General features: G+C 36.8%; 2 protein-coding genes across 3 annotated transcripts; both read left to right on the top strand.

The window, feature by feature from the left end:
- The first annotated feature begins 50 nt into the window (after window positions 1-50).
- LOC131776891 (SAP30-binding protein) lies at window positions 51-5,247 on the top strand. 2 transcript variants are annotated; one of them, XM_059093096.2, is made up of 12 exons: window positions 51-229; window positions 895-953; window positions 1,279-1,330; window positions 2,092-2,156; window positions 2,270-2,324; window positions 2,663-2,760; window positions 3,130-3,221; window positions 3,316-3,376; window positions 3,675-3,726; window positions 3,831-3,895; window positions 4,442-4,472; window positions 4,896-5,247. In XM_059093096.2, exons 1-12 carry the CDS (start codon window positions 124-126, stop codon window positions 5,048-5,050), a joined length of 891 nt encoding a protein of 296 aa, XP_058949079.2. In that variant the 5' UTR covers window positions 51-123; the 3' UTR covers window positions 5,051-5,247. The 2 variants fall into 2 exon arrangements, with proteins under 2 accessions (XP_058949079.2, XP_058949078.2); XM_059093095.2 differs by having other exon boundaries at window positions 4,442-4,478.
- Window positions 5,248-6,952: 1,705 nt separating this feature from the next.
- LOC131776883 (uncharacterized) lies at window positions 6,953-13,194 on the top strand. Its single transcript, XM_066162937.1, has 4 exons — window positions 6,953-7,049; window positions 10,556-10,896; window positions 11,957-12,151; window positions 12,871-13,194. The coding sequence occupies exons 1-4, from the start codon at window positions 6,953-6,955 to the stop codon at window positions 13,192-13,194; spliced, it is 957 nt and encodes a 318-aa protein (XP_066019034.1).
- Window positions 13,195-14,812: the final 1,618 nt, after the last annotated feature.

Here is a 14,812-nt window from a genome sequence, read left to right as displayed (position 1 = left end):
GGTATATGTTCAGCAGGCGCTCCACAACAGACATGCTCAAAAATTTCAAGATGGCGGCTGGGCTGTTAATGATGCATCTTTAAATTGTTTCCATTTTGTAGCGTCTGCATTATAAAAATTGTTATGGATAACCAAAGAATAGGGTCCTTAAACTCTCTGGCAGATTATGGACTTGGTGAGAGTGATATTGAAGACTCTGATGATGAAGTAGAACCGTACGTTAAAACAAGTAAGTCCATCGGAAGACTTGTGTTAAGATTTGCCAAGATATATGATGAGATCTTAAGATATGCATGGAAGGGAGGAGAATCTCTGAGATCGATACATTTATTAACATATGCGCAGACGAATCAGAATTGAATCGCAATTTCGGTACTTTGGCGTTTTCCTTTGAAATGTGTATCTCTAGGTTCAGAATTGTGGTCAGGTCATGTGTACCGAAGTGTGTTTTCCATTGGGGAGTTTGGCTTAAAAAGTGAAACGTCCCATTCTTTTTAAAGCCTGTTTTAACCTCAACTAAATTAGTTGACTAATCTTATGGAAATCGAGTGTTGCAATAACTTTCTAGATCGCACCATCCATTTGCATCCGTTTTTGCTAGACTGAAATTGTCCAGAAGTATTACAATTTTACTCTTTTGTAACAGAGAACCAAACACAGTCAATTGTGTTGCATGACTGCACAATGGCAACGTGGCACATGCATGTATTGCACCCTGTAAAGTGACAGAACAACACTTCATCAAAATATCTTATTTTATTATTGTAATTGTAGATTTAATGCACGTTCGTATTTTGAACGAGACGACAGTTAAATTTATAATTAAATAAATTACTGATATTGATTATTAAACACAAATCAACCAATATCCTGTGTGGCGTTTTGCTTGTTTAGGTGCTCGGTTAGTCTCCTATGATGATGAAGAAGAAAAAGGGGAAGAGCTTAAAGATGAGGTATTTTTGGAGAGATTTATTAAGAAGTTAATGATTGTTTAGAGTTAGAGATTGAATTTAAAAAATCTATAAATATGATTATCAACTACATCAGGGCTGAAGCCAAATTATCATGGTAATACGAGAATATGTATATGTATTACGTACTTATTGACTGAGTTGTGGGCACAATAATAAAATATTTGGCTTGAGTCCTTGTCATACATTACAAATATATCCATTGAAATTACAGCATTATAGTTTTTTCTTAATGCACTATAAGTAGAAAACAAAGGTTTAAATTTTATATATCAGTTCTTATTGGTTTTCGTTTTAATATTATTAGGTAATTGATAAAGACCCAGAGACTGTTGAAGAGACTGTCAGTGATGAAAAAGGTATCAAAAATATGATTGTTTTTGTAAGCTTAAATAGAGAATTATTTATTGTTAGGACTAATCTACTGTGTAATTACATGTAGTACAGTGGAACTTCGATTTAATGAACTACTATTCGACAAAGTCCTTGGTTCAATGATGATATTCTTCAGTCCAGTCAAAGTTACAATAAAATATATGGGAAAGAAACTTGATTTAATGAACCACGATATAACAAAATCCTTGTTATAACGAACGCAATGCAGAAGCCCAAACATACAATATGCCCTGTTATAACGAACAAATGTCAACAGGTGACAAAAGACAAATGTGAGCCGACCAACTAGAATCAAAATCCATCATTATTTGTCCATTTGCCTGTGACTTCCACTGAAGTTTGTCCTCCGTGCCTTATAAACAAGGTGCTGTAGCCATGTACAGACTTGTACAATGTACTGTAGCTTCATATGGTCATTAAAGCACAAATGTTATTTAAAGTAATTGTTTGGATCCCAAAAATTCATGTATTGGGTAGCATGACTTCACACAACAATAAATAAAATTGTTTTTAAATTTTAATATAATTATTAATCAGCCCTCAATATAACAAACAATTTGGTTGTTTTTCCGCAAACTTGTCAATAGAGGTTTTTGATATAACAAACCCCTATTATAACAAACCAGTTTCCTCTGTACCATCAATATGATACTACATCTTTCTTCTTTATGTTATGTCCCACATCTTTATGTGACAGCACTTTTGTTCTGTTTACCCTTTTCAGTGATAGATAAAGATGTTACTGATGAAGATTCCTCTCAAGAAAAAAATACTGCTCAAGTTTCTTTGGTAAGCATATAGTTCTAACTTTTCAGTTTTACTCATTTATTTGTTTTAATAATTACAGGCCTTGTTTGTTTTCACCATTGCTTACATTGGGTTCTGCTTTGAATGTCTTGCAGACAATCAGTGACTCATCAGAAATGGTGCAATCAGGAGAAAAAGATGATTCTATTGGTGAGTTTTTTTTAAATACAAAGTACTTTGTAGAGAGGACAACAACCACTTGAAAAACCACCAGGCAAACAATCCTAAAAAACAAACAATCAGAAATTGTCATGCTCATCACTTTCGCTCTGAGATTTATAAATCAGTCGATGATTTACAAGTCATTGAGGTGACCTCTGATAAAGAGGGAGAAAGAAGGCTTTTTTTAACCAATTTATGATAAATCCTTTTCATTATCTGTTATGTGCTAATCACAGACAGCAAATCAAAACCTGACTGCCTGATAGTGGATTGATTTTGACACTTATGTTAAAATTTCTCTTGAAATTAATTATCACACTTGTTAGTTGAGGATCTCACCACAGAAACATCAAACTCAATAACTGACATCAAGATGCCGCAGTTACCACCTGAACCTACTGGCCGGTGTTCCAACACTCTCCAGGTATCAAGTTGATAATACCATAAACTGCTGCTTATAAGCCATGGGCTCACACAATTTCCCATGAGGTTTTAGGAAGGCTTATGAATAGGGTGTTTCTATCTGAAGGGGGGGCTTATAACAAGAGAAGAAAAAGCGCTTTTGAAATGAGTTAAAGAAATGCTGATTGAAGTAGGTTTTTGGATAATTAACATGTCCTGGTTTTTTATCAAGCTTTAAAACATCATAATGCATCATTTCAGTAGAACTGTGCCACATACATGTATGCAGCAGTTTGTGTTATTTATGGCAACATGGTTATTATGTAAAGGTGGACTGTATACTTGTGCTACGAAGGAAACCTTACTTCAGTTAATTTTATTACTTACTCAGGATAAGATTCGATCACTGTTAGAAAAGACACACCAAGAAAAGCTTGATTTAAACACCAACATACAAAACAGGAAAGATTATAGAAACCCAAGGTGAGTAAGCAGTGATATTGCATCTTTTGTGAGAGTCATGAAACACACAGGTCTGTGAATCATACAATGGATTTTCATTGTCTTTTGATTTCAGTATCTATAAGAAGCTCTTGCAATTTCTCAACATTGATGAAACTGGTAGCAACTATCCAAAGGTAGGCATTTTGTCTTACAGAAGTGAACTTATTATCTGTCGCCACACACCTGTATAATTAGGAAGAAGGTAAACAGGTCATGCAGTTTTTTAAAATGATTGACTCTCAATGAGTATATTACCATAAAAAAACAATGTGATGGTAGACCTGTTGTTAACATGTTTTTGTTTTCAAGGCTAAATAGAAAATTGATTGTAAGTTACCCAAAACATGTCAATAGTAAAAAGATACATATGATTTATTTTTCACCCCTGACTTCTGACTCAATTGTTTATAAATCTTTTCTCTTCCTTAACAGAGTTTGTTCGATCCAACCTGTTGGCCTGAGGAGTCTTACTATGAAAGCTTATGTATGTTGTCTAGATACAATGCACAATGATCTTACTGGTTCCTTATCAACTTCTATCCTCTGATTATTTGATACAATGTATGTGTTTTTTTGTTTTTTTTTTAGCCAAAGCTCAGAAAGAAGCTTACGAGAGAAAGGAAAAAGAAAAAGCAAAGCAAGCAAGAACACAGGTAAGGAACTAGGATGTTTGTGAACCCTTTAGCTGCTAAGATCTGATCATTCATACTCCCTGCTAGCTGCTACACATTTCAATTTAAATTGGTTGTGAGAATTTGGTGTTAGATCAAGATAACAACTTCTACCTGATAAGTTTGAGTATTCCCAGTACCTGTTTGCTGAATAACAGAAATACCAGTACTTAAACTTATCAGGTAGAAGTTGCCATCTTGATCAAACAACAAATTCTCACAACTAATTTACATCGAAATGTGTAGCAGCTACATGTTAGTCACGCCTTGGAGTTAGAGGGTAAACTAAGTAACCAGCTAAATGTGGCATGTAAAATTCTTAGGTGAAATTTTGATGGCATTACTTATAGCTCTCATTTTAGAGGTGAAGAAACTCTTCTACTGTGGTGTCTCACTACTGCACATATTGAATTTAGATTTGCATTGTGCTTTTTCATACATTTAGTTGTTAGACAATAGCAAGAAGAACACCTGTAGAGATTTACATGTATTTGCTCTTTTAATAAGTCAATTGTTTTCCTCCTCAAGGTGGAATTTGTGTCTGGGACCAAAAAGTCAGGTGCAGGTATCTCAGCTTTTGGCTTTTTTGTTCATGAATATGACAGGATTCTTGCAATATTATATGTGCAGTTACCCCCCCCCCCCCCCCACACACACTTTGTTTCTATGGCTCTCTGGGGCAAATCACGAGAGCAGCTCTTTCTTCTTAACCCCGTGACCTCTTAGAGTGACTAGCATCTAATTTCTCCTTTCAATATCACCCATCAATCGCAAATTTAAGGGCACAAGAAAAAAGGAAATGATCACCTACTAAAAAAGCTCTTGATTGTTAAACAAATTCTCCTTGTCAGCACCTAAGGAATTTATGAAGAACAGTATGGAGAGTGTGCATTCTGGTGTTTGGTTGTAAAGTGAATTTACTTATTTTGTTGATGACTCTGTACTTGTTGTTTATTTCCTTTCAATTGTGTTTTTGTTGCAGAGGAACCAAAGAAGAGAAAGAGCAAATGGGATGTGAGTGCAGCCCCAGCACCTCCTGTCAAAACCGCAACTCCACCAGTAAAAGTTGGAGCACAGGGAACAGTTGTCTCCTCTTCTATTGACATTAGTGCTGCCAAAAAGCCAAAGGTTTCTTGATGGTAGCAGTCTCAGGCAGAAGGATCAAGTCAATCTTACAGAGACAGCTAGAACAGCATTAACAAATGCAGTTTATTTCTCAAACTGTTTTGAGGAAACACTGCAGGAGGTCGAAGATTTTCCTTGTAAATCTATGGACATGTACATTAATCTGTTATTTTACATTGTATATCAATAAATATTAGATGAAATCAAAATTTTCACTCTTGAAGATACATGGCAGATACAATCTCTTTCTCAAAGCTACTTGACTTAAGTAGTTCTAAACTTGAGCGAATTTGGAGGTTTCTTCCTGAAGTCTTTTGATTACTTCTACAGTTTTTTTATTTAAGGAATGATGGCAGTTCAGCAGACCTTCACTTCCTACCCAAACTTTCCTCTGGTGCACCATTCCCCTTCTTCCATGATCAGGAGATGACTGAATGGATGGAGATTTTTAGTCGCCATGTACACGAGCAACCAAAAATAAAATTAATCATGACAATTACAAACTATTCAAATATTATTGGTGCATTCACAGCTTTTTTGTTTTTGTTTTTTTTTTTTTTTTTTTACTAATTATTCTGTACAGATGTAATCGGATAATGTAATGGGACATTTGGCTGTAATCGGACATCTTTAATCAGATAGTTGAAGCTATTGTCTCCACTGGAATCATTTTTTTTCTAGGTGTATTTGTTTTTTTCTGAAATGGAAATGGCTATGATTAATTGGTAATAGGACTTCTTCTTCTCCAATTCTGTCTGTAATCATACTCGGGACTAACGAATCGGACTCCTGCTTCGCGGTCGTCCGATTTTGTCAATCAATCACATGATTCAGACTGAATTGGACTCCTCTAGGTCCTATTACCATTACATATATGTATATTACCAAAAAATTACCGCTAGGAAGAAATTGTTTCTTCATTATGTTTTTAAAAATTTTGAGGGAGAAGCAGACTTTTAATTTATCATCTAAGTTATTTCATATGTTAAAAACTCTTAATATGTTTGTTGACCAGTAGCAGTTTAAACAGTGGTATCTGTGAAGTATCCCACTTGCGGCCGGGCTATGGATGTTCGATGGTTTGTGAAATTTCTCACTCACATAAGTAGGATTAATGATGAAATTTAGCATTATTTATAATACTTTATTAATTTATTTTCATGATTTATATTAAGTAGGATTAAGTTTGGTTACGCACTCAATTATCAAGGTGTCTGACAGGCAGCCAGTTTCACTGGCGCTGAAGCTGGGTAACACGATCACAGTGATCGTAATTCCTGGAATTCTTAACAATTTTGCAGCAAAGTGTAGTTGTAACTTAAGTTCCTTTAAAGTAGAAGCAGAGAGACGAATTTGGCCAGACTGTTGAGAATTAAAACATCGTTTTGAAAATAACGATGAAACTTTTACCAAAAACAGAGTTGTTTACGAATCAAAACTAAACTTGACGAAATAAGCAGATGGAACCACAAGAGATAGAAGAAAAATGTTCATTCGACGTTCCGAAGTCATAATGTGTAGAAGCTTCTGACTGGATCGTATTGATTTTCTTGGAAATATTTTGGCAGAGTCGGATCCAACCGAAACATTTCCTTGAAAATCATTTCGTTCCACGTAGATTCTTCTAAAAATTTTAGGGCCGGTTATTTACACGCAGTCTAATCCAAACTATCGCAATCAGTAGGCCTCAGGGATGCGCTATAAGAGGGTTGATTTAATTTGATCAATGGCCTTCCACAGTTTTAGGCACTCTTGACACTGTTCACAAAAATGAGCGTTCAGATCGAAGGTCAAGCTAAATTGAGGATTGTTTAGACGCAGTTTTGTTTAACCAAGGCTATACTTTGTTTAAGCAACCGGCCTTAAGATTACAGACGTGACATTCATAAGTTTAGTGGGTAGTGGGTGTCCAAGATGACACCCAAGTCTTTCGTGAAAGAAACAAGTTCAAGTGATTTTGTTGTTTCAAGAAGCGGCTTTCCTGTCATCGACCTACGATCCGAGACAGCAAGTTTGAGAAGCGAAGGCAGGGCCAGTCAGGTATAAAGAAATATAAAGGCGAGAGAATGGCGTTCTGGGGCGCTCGATAGAGTGGTTTAGCAAGAGGACGGGAGCGTCAGTTGACAACGTCGCGCGCAGCAAAAATACCTTTCAGAAACTGGGTTGAGAACGTCGCCCCGTTGTGTCTCAGAAGTGACTCAGCAGTCGTTGCAACGAACCGTCAACGTTATATTTGTCCTTGAATATCCTAACCTCGGCTCTTTAAAGATCACTATCACCTTTGAATATGCAACAAGCGCATACAAAGGATAGTTATAGATACAGCAAGTAAGTTGTTAAAATGAATCCACATGGGCGATGAAACTTTGAAATTATTTCATTCCAGTTAAGTCTCGAGTCTGCTAATTCATCTATCAAATTTTGAAGCCCACTAAATAACTTTTTTAAAATTATTTGTGCCGCTTCGTTTCGTTTCGTGCCACTAGATTTCAGCACTACTCGTTTTTTTTCATAATTTTATAAAGTATAATTTGGAATTGAAATGGTCGTCGGTTTTCCCTTTGTTTTCTGAATATTCTTAATCATGACTGTACATCTCTTTTGAGCACCTCTCTCTTAGAGTTGTAATGCATTTTGAACGGAGTTATCTGGAGTTATGGCGAAACCATGTAGAAACCAAGCGACCCAACGATGCAAAGGCGTGATTTCAGACCAAAATTGCATGACACGAGGTCTAATTACCTCTTTATTACATCCATTTTGAAATCGCCCAAATACAGGACTTGGTCAGTTCAAATATTTTATTGATGCAGTACTGAGCTGGTTTGAAATTAAATTCATCCATTTTTGATGGGGGGGGGGGGGGCTGGGGGAAATAAGAGTTTTGCAAACAAAAGTTGCAAAATTTGCCACATGATACTCTTCGTCTTTCATTTTCCTGAAATTTGATTGGTTACTCTAAACAAGCCTTGAAATCTAATTGGTTGTTTTGTTTTTAGTGTGGCCTGCTCATTGGTTGGGAAAAAGATGCGATTTAAAGCGAAAAAAGGTGCGATTCGTGAATAAATCGCTCCATTTTTTGATCGAGACGGAAAAACCAGCGAAATGACGTCCTGAACTTGTTGGGGAGAAAGGCAACGCCGACACTGGAAGTCTGAATGGAGTCGTGTCCAGACTAGCCGCGTGCTCTCCCGTTCTGAAATGACGTTCTCGTCGATCATCTTGCTAAATACCTCAAATGGCTGATTGGGAGCGGACTGTTAAGGTAGAATTAAAGCAAACGGTATAGGTACGTGTTATGAATATTTAGAGTTTATTTGGAGTGGAATTCCCTTTTTTCATTGATTAGATATGAGATAACGCCAGGTGGATGACACGAAAAAAAGTTCGTCTAATTGAAAGTCTCTGTCTCTTTGTAATACGTTTAATATATAACTAGCCTCTAGGAATGTATTTTCTGAATTTATTATCATTCACATAGCCATCGGCTGTGGATGTAACTGCTGCCATTTGTATAAATTCTTAGGCGAGACTGCAATTTCGATTCTACCTGAATCTCGTCAGTTGCCTCCTACGAGCGAATTCGTCACGGAGGAAAGACAGGAGTCGCGCGGGCTCGTAAATACTTTTTAACTTTCGAAAGAATGGCATCAGACAGTGAATCCTCATTACATTCCACCTCTGTTCACGCTACCTCGCTGCTACCAATTTGCAATATGGTCATTTGCATCCTGTCGACCGCGACAGGATGCAAATGACTCACTTTTTGTGTTTGATGAGAACATAAATCAAGTATTGTCAGCATAAAATGTTTGCCGTTCTTAATAGTATCTAAGGAAACCTTGAAAAGTCCTTTTGTCTACTGTGCCCGAGTCGAGAATGGAAATGGAAATTTAAACTGTTGTCTTTGCGTACTTGGAGGAAGTAATGTCTTGTGAAACAACGAACCGCATCGAGTCAGTCGCTAAGGGATAAAGAGTGTTTTCGAGAAATGCACCAAAGTGATATGCTTTACAACGTAAAGCATTGGATTTAGGTCACGTCGTCCTTTTTTGATGTTCTTGTGATTTTCAAGATGTTCAGAAGATTAGGAAGACACTCTACCAATATTATCAAGTTGGCCATTTTTTTAATGGTAGTTGTTTCTTGTATTTGTTATTTGATCAAAACTAATGCTGAAAATCAACAACCGGCTGTTAGACCTGTTGGTAAGTAAATATTTTAGGAAGTAATTTAGCTAATGGAGTCCTAGAAGTTAAGTTGACGGAAAATTTTTGTATTAATTTGACCATGTATTGAAAAACCCTGAGTCGGGTAGGGTTGGTCTGGGTTAGGTTGACCTTACAATTCCATCGGCGGAAAGAGGAGAAGAAATAGTACTTAAATTAAAGATGATTATTCCTACTACCTTTATTTTCCAGTCGGTGATGTTTCACACAAAAGAGCACGTTACACAATGTTGTTTTTTTTTCACCCATTAAAGCTGACCCGCTATCTGCAAGTGTTTGAATAAAAGCGTTTATAGATAGGGCAGGTAGATAGTACATTTGAGAAGAAGCGATCTTTTAAGAACATAACGCGAAATTGAACTGGTGACTACACGGTCCCAGCGAGTCGCTCTAACTAACTGAGCACTGAATTAAATGCGCTGAGGAACAGATCAGTTGCAGATTCATGTCTGCAAAAATTATATGAAATTGATACGAAATGGCAATGATCGATACACTTGTACTTCAATCGCTGCGTTGAAATCAACTTGCAAATTAATCATATCACTAGACTAAATCAAATACGGAATTCTTTCATCTGAATTTCTTACTTTCATTTCAGTTGGGTCAATTCATACATGTTAATTTTTGTTCCTGCGTCGGTGTCCTTGGAACTTACCTTAAAGAGCGTCTCATTGTTATCGTAAGCGATTTAAATCCTGGTTACGTACTGGACATTTTTCGGGTGTCGAAGTAAATTTCAGCATTTATTTCCCCACCCCATAAATTATATCAGTCATTTACACAATAAGAAAAAAATGTCCACTTAAACCGAGCGAAAATCAAAACAAGTGACTCTTCTCCAAAGATCAAAATCCATTCAAATTCTGAGTCAAGAGACCTCATATCGGCTTTGGAAACATGGAAAGATATCTAGAAAATTTGGCAAAGTCGTCACGAGTTTTGTAAATTGTCTTGAAAGATACGAAAACTACGTAAAAAGTCTGGTTCAGGTGTATTACGTTTCAGATGAAGTTTTTCCATGTATTCTCAGTTACAGATGCACGGTAGGATCTAGGAACGAAAAAATAAATAAATAAATAAATAAATAAAGAGATTGGTGGCCGTGGTAACCCAAGGAGCTTAACAAAAATTTACTCGCCCTCCTTAGTTTAAGCCCCACCCCACCCCCTAACGGTTGGTTGAATTTTCAAAGAAATAAGTGATAAGGATCCTAGGAATGTATCTTATAAAATCAGTCTCATAACCTCTTTTCCTGGCTAACTAAACGCTGCTTTTCTTTCTTAAGTCCGCAAACTTGATATGGAAAGATTGCACACCGCATATGATGACGTAGATACACTGCTTCTCTTCATTGGCTACCCCAGAAGTCGCCATACGCTTGTATCTGCTCTGTTGGACGCACATCCCAACATAATACTTTCCAACGAGTTAAATTTGATAGGATCCTACAAGAATAACCCAGACTGGAGGAAAATAGAGATGTTTGACAAAATTGCCAAACGTTCATACATGTCGGCCACCTGGGGAATCCGAGCAAGACAAGCAAATGGCACAGTTTCCAATTACGAAAAGCTTGGATACAAAGTACCAAATCAGTTTCAAGGAACATTTGATCAGAAGCTTAAGGTGTGTTTTTGTATTTCATTTCCCAGTTGTGCCTAAAAAACCACCTGGTGGCAAGTTTTAAAAGTATAAGTGTTTGTAACAACAGCCTGGCGTCACTCGCCTTTCACACCACTGGGACAGGTTGATAAATGAACAGCAAAGCCCTCACCATTCTCAATCCAAGGTCGTCACTGTCGGAATTTTCTTGGATTACGGCTGCTAAAACACTGAGAAATCCGTATCGCTTACAGACAGTGACGTTCAAACTTTCCTAGAAGGGGAAGAAAATCAAAGGAAGACAAGAAAAACAGAAAGTTACGTATTCAGTGACTTTGGTAATGGCATTTTTCGCGGCTGAGAACGAAAATCGACAGCTAGAAGATTTGACATAGGCCGATTCATGTCGTTTACCTGAACCATTTCTTCTGTCGGTAAGGACCAAGTCAATAACTGAGAATTTTTCATCTTGAAAATTACGCCCATTGTATGTTTTTGTGGTTATTCAACGAATGTTAAATTTTCATCTTGGTGCACCAACGCGCTTTACGAGTATTATCCGGGATTGTCGATCCTTTTATTTTCATTCATTAATAAAGTCGACTTTTCTTGTCTGTAAAGGGCTACTGTGTTTATATGATAAATAATGGTAATAGGACCGAGCGGAGTCCAATTCGGTCCGTAATCCTACGAGTAATTAACAAAATCGGACGACCGCGAGGCGCGAGTCCGATTTGGTAATCACGAGTATGATTACAGACAGAATTGGACGACGCGAATTCCTGTTACCAATTAATCAAAACTATGGAAAAATTTGAGAAAGAAACGAGACATTGGTTAAACGTTTTCATAAGAAAAAAAACAACAGTTAACTCGGCGAAATGCGAGACAACAGAGCACGTACATGAGGCGTTCTGTCCACTTACACAAGCATGACGTGTTAATTGTCACTTTAACTGTCCTATTACACTGTCCAATTACAAGCATAACGCGTACACCTTCCTATTAGTGTTTAAATCGGGCTGGTGATAACCAATCGTGTTCGAGAACTTTAGTTTTGATTAAACTCTTTTTCACCTTGCAGATCCTTGGAGACAAATTGGGTTGGTTTACAGCTTCCCATTTGTCTACAGAAGTAGGCAGAGATTTACTGAAACAACTGGAGGACAAATTTAACGTCAGGGCAAAAATTATTCACGTGGTTAGGAACCCCTTTGACAACATATCAACAATGGCGCTGAGACTGAGAGGATTAAGAACAGGAGAACATACAAAAAAGGTGAGCCGAGTACAACATGAATTTTTTATTCTAAGAACATTCCTCTTCAGAACCCTACGATTAGTTTTTCGCGCAACTTTACGTATTAAAATATCTTTTAAATCAAGGCTTTGACTTCCCTTCATCGCTAAAGAGAAACAGAAGATTTGGTTAACTCCTCAGAGCATGATATCATTACAAGACGAAACAAAAATTTTTATTGTTACGATTCTTCGACAAATCTTTCCCTTTTAAGGTGGCCCAAAATAGGTTCTTTATTTTTAAACATATATTCTTTGATGGATTGACACCTAACACATTTTTGTGAGCTTCCTTAAAAGTACTGCTATAAATGCCTGATCATTTCTCAACAAGCTGATCTTTTGTTTTTGAAAAGGAGAGAGATTACAATAAAAACATTTAGCTTCATACATGATTGCGATTTAAATAAATATCGTTAAACCCCTATTGTTAATTACTAAATTTCAATCTACATATCAAGTTAATCTTTCTACAAAGTTTGAAAAAAAGCGAAATTGTTTTGTGAGCGCCCGCAGACACATGTGTACGGGGGAAATTAAGGACGGAGTCTAATGTCATGCGTTGTAAGCATACAATTACTGGAGGTACAGAAAAATTACGGTGGTTTAGCATCTACAGAGCAGATTTGTCTGCTTACTCTAGATTGAATCAAGTTGTTTCGCGTTAAGCTCGACATATGATTTGATTCGATTTATTAGGTGCATATCCCAAAGGCGATTGATGACAGTATAACGCGGTATTTCTACATCGCCAATAATTGCCAGGCAACAAGGGAGACTCTTGGAGATCGAATTATTGACATACAAGGGGAAGAATTTGTTCGGGAGCCAACGAAGTATCTTCGAAAAATCTGCGACTTCCTGGATATCTCATGCTCCGAAGATTATCTTCGTGACTGTGCGTCAATGGTTGACCCTGTTCCATCTAAAACTAGATCGTTAGTTGTGTGGACGGAAAAGCAGATCCAAGAAGTCAATAACCTAATGCAGCCACTAGAATTCTTGAAATCGTACACTTTTTAGAATTTAAGGTGATTCTTCAGAAAAAAAAAAAGGTTATCGAACAATTTTTTAAACTTTCCCTAAATGTTAATTACATTCTCTACCAATGTCTGTTTCGAAAAATAAAATTAAAAAGATGGGCCACCTTGTTTGTGTAGGAGATATGATGAGCCAAACTTACCCCATCTATGCCTGTTGTGGCGCTGATCACGCGCTTCATTTCATTGGTTCAAGGCACGTTATGAGGTAGCTGGAAGCAAGGGTTTTTAAACTAGCACTTGAAAAAAACTTGTTAGGTAAAAGTCTCGAGCGTATGGAACAATTTGATATACAATTTGTGGAAAAGTCACGCAGTTTTAAACAAAATCGACTCGAACATTTTCCACGAGTCGTTCATAATTTATAATTTCATAATCGAGTAGCGGGCTTCGTGCAGCACGAAGCCCACTACTTGCGTAACGCGTGACACGTGACGCGTTTAGCTATATCTCTTTTTTTTTTCCCTTCGATGATTATTTTCCAATTTCTCCAATTTATAGGGAATAATTTGTACACCAAAATTATATGATAAAAATATAGGTCACCGTGCTCGTTCAAGAGCTGAAGACAATCGTACCTCTTCACCGAGTCCATCCACTGAAAAACAATACCATGTTCTCGGAATGCACACGCGCCTATTCGCCTGATTGCGTAACTTTATGCGTATTACGGATTCGCGATACAATACTGAGGAATTGCCTAAATTAGGTTACCCCTCTCTTGATAAGTAAAATTTCGACGGCCTCCACAACATTTCAATCCATCCATGGTACTAGAGGATTAGAGGCTACGTTCAGTCTACACCACTCTCTGTTCTGCGTTGATTTAGAAAAAGGAATGCATTAATAGAACAGAGCAAAAGCGATTGGTCTAAACGCGACACGTGACCTAATACGTCCCAGCCCTCGCTCGTTGGCTATTTACCATCTCATATCCAATGCGCTTCAGGAATAATTGTTAAATGGAGTTAAAGTCTTTGTTTGAATTTTTTTTTTAAATTCATCGTTATTGTTATTAATTGTAGTCACAATAGGATGAAGGCTTTTGCCACTTTAAGGATAACAGTTAACCTAGCTTCCTTCTTTTACGATTAAGTTTTCCTGGTTAACTGTTTTGGCTTACGGTTAAATTTATCAATTTTTACGCCTGATGCCTATATTTTTTATGTGTGCGTGTGTGCGCATAAACTTGGTACAGTCGTTAATTTTGATGAATTATATAATGTAAAGTGACGTTTCGTCTGTTGATGGAAAGTCTTGCCTAATGACATTGAAAATAATAAAGAAATCAATACTAAAAAAAGGACAAAAATATATCTGGACATATTTTCGCGCTAAGTGTAAACTTTTTGTTGATATAATAACACTGACATAGGTGATTATCACTCTGAACCATTGCTTTTCAAAATGGCCACAGCGCAATCTTTTGTGTATTTGAAGAAGAATAGAATTGAAAAAGTAGTTGTTGTGGTTCCCACATATCGCGCAAACAGTATATCTGTTAAAAGAGTACAGAAAACAGCTTTTATTCATAGGCTTCATACAGGAAAAAAGAATACGAGATACCAACGATCAAGAAATAAGTGTGAAAAAAACCCAAA

Source organism: Pocillopora verrucosa, chromosome 3 (genome assembly GCF_036669915.1).
Source record: "Pocillopora verrucosa isolate sample1 chromosome 3, ASM3666991v2, whole genome shotgun sequence".
Classification (NCBI taxonomy): domain Eukaryota; kingdom Metazoa; phylum Cnidaria; class Anthozoa; order Scleractinia; family Pocilloporidae; genus Pocillopora; species Pocillopora verrucosa.
Note: the sequence above shows the minus strand (reverse complement) of the source record. Positions and strands in the feature narration are given on the sequence as shown.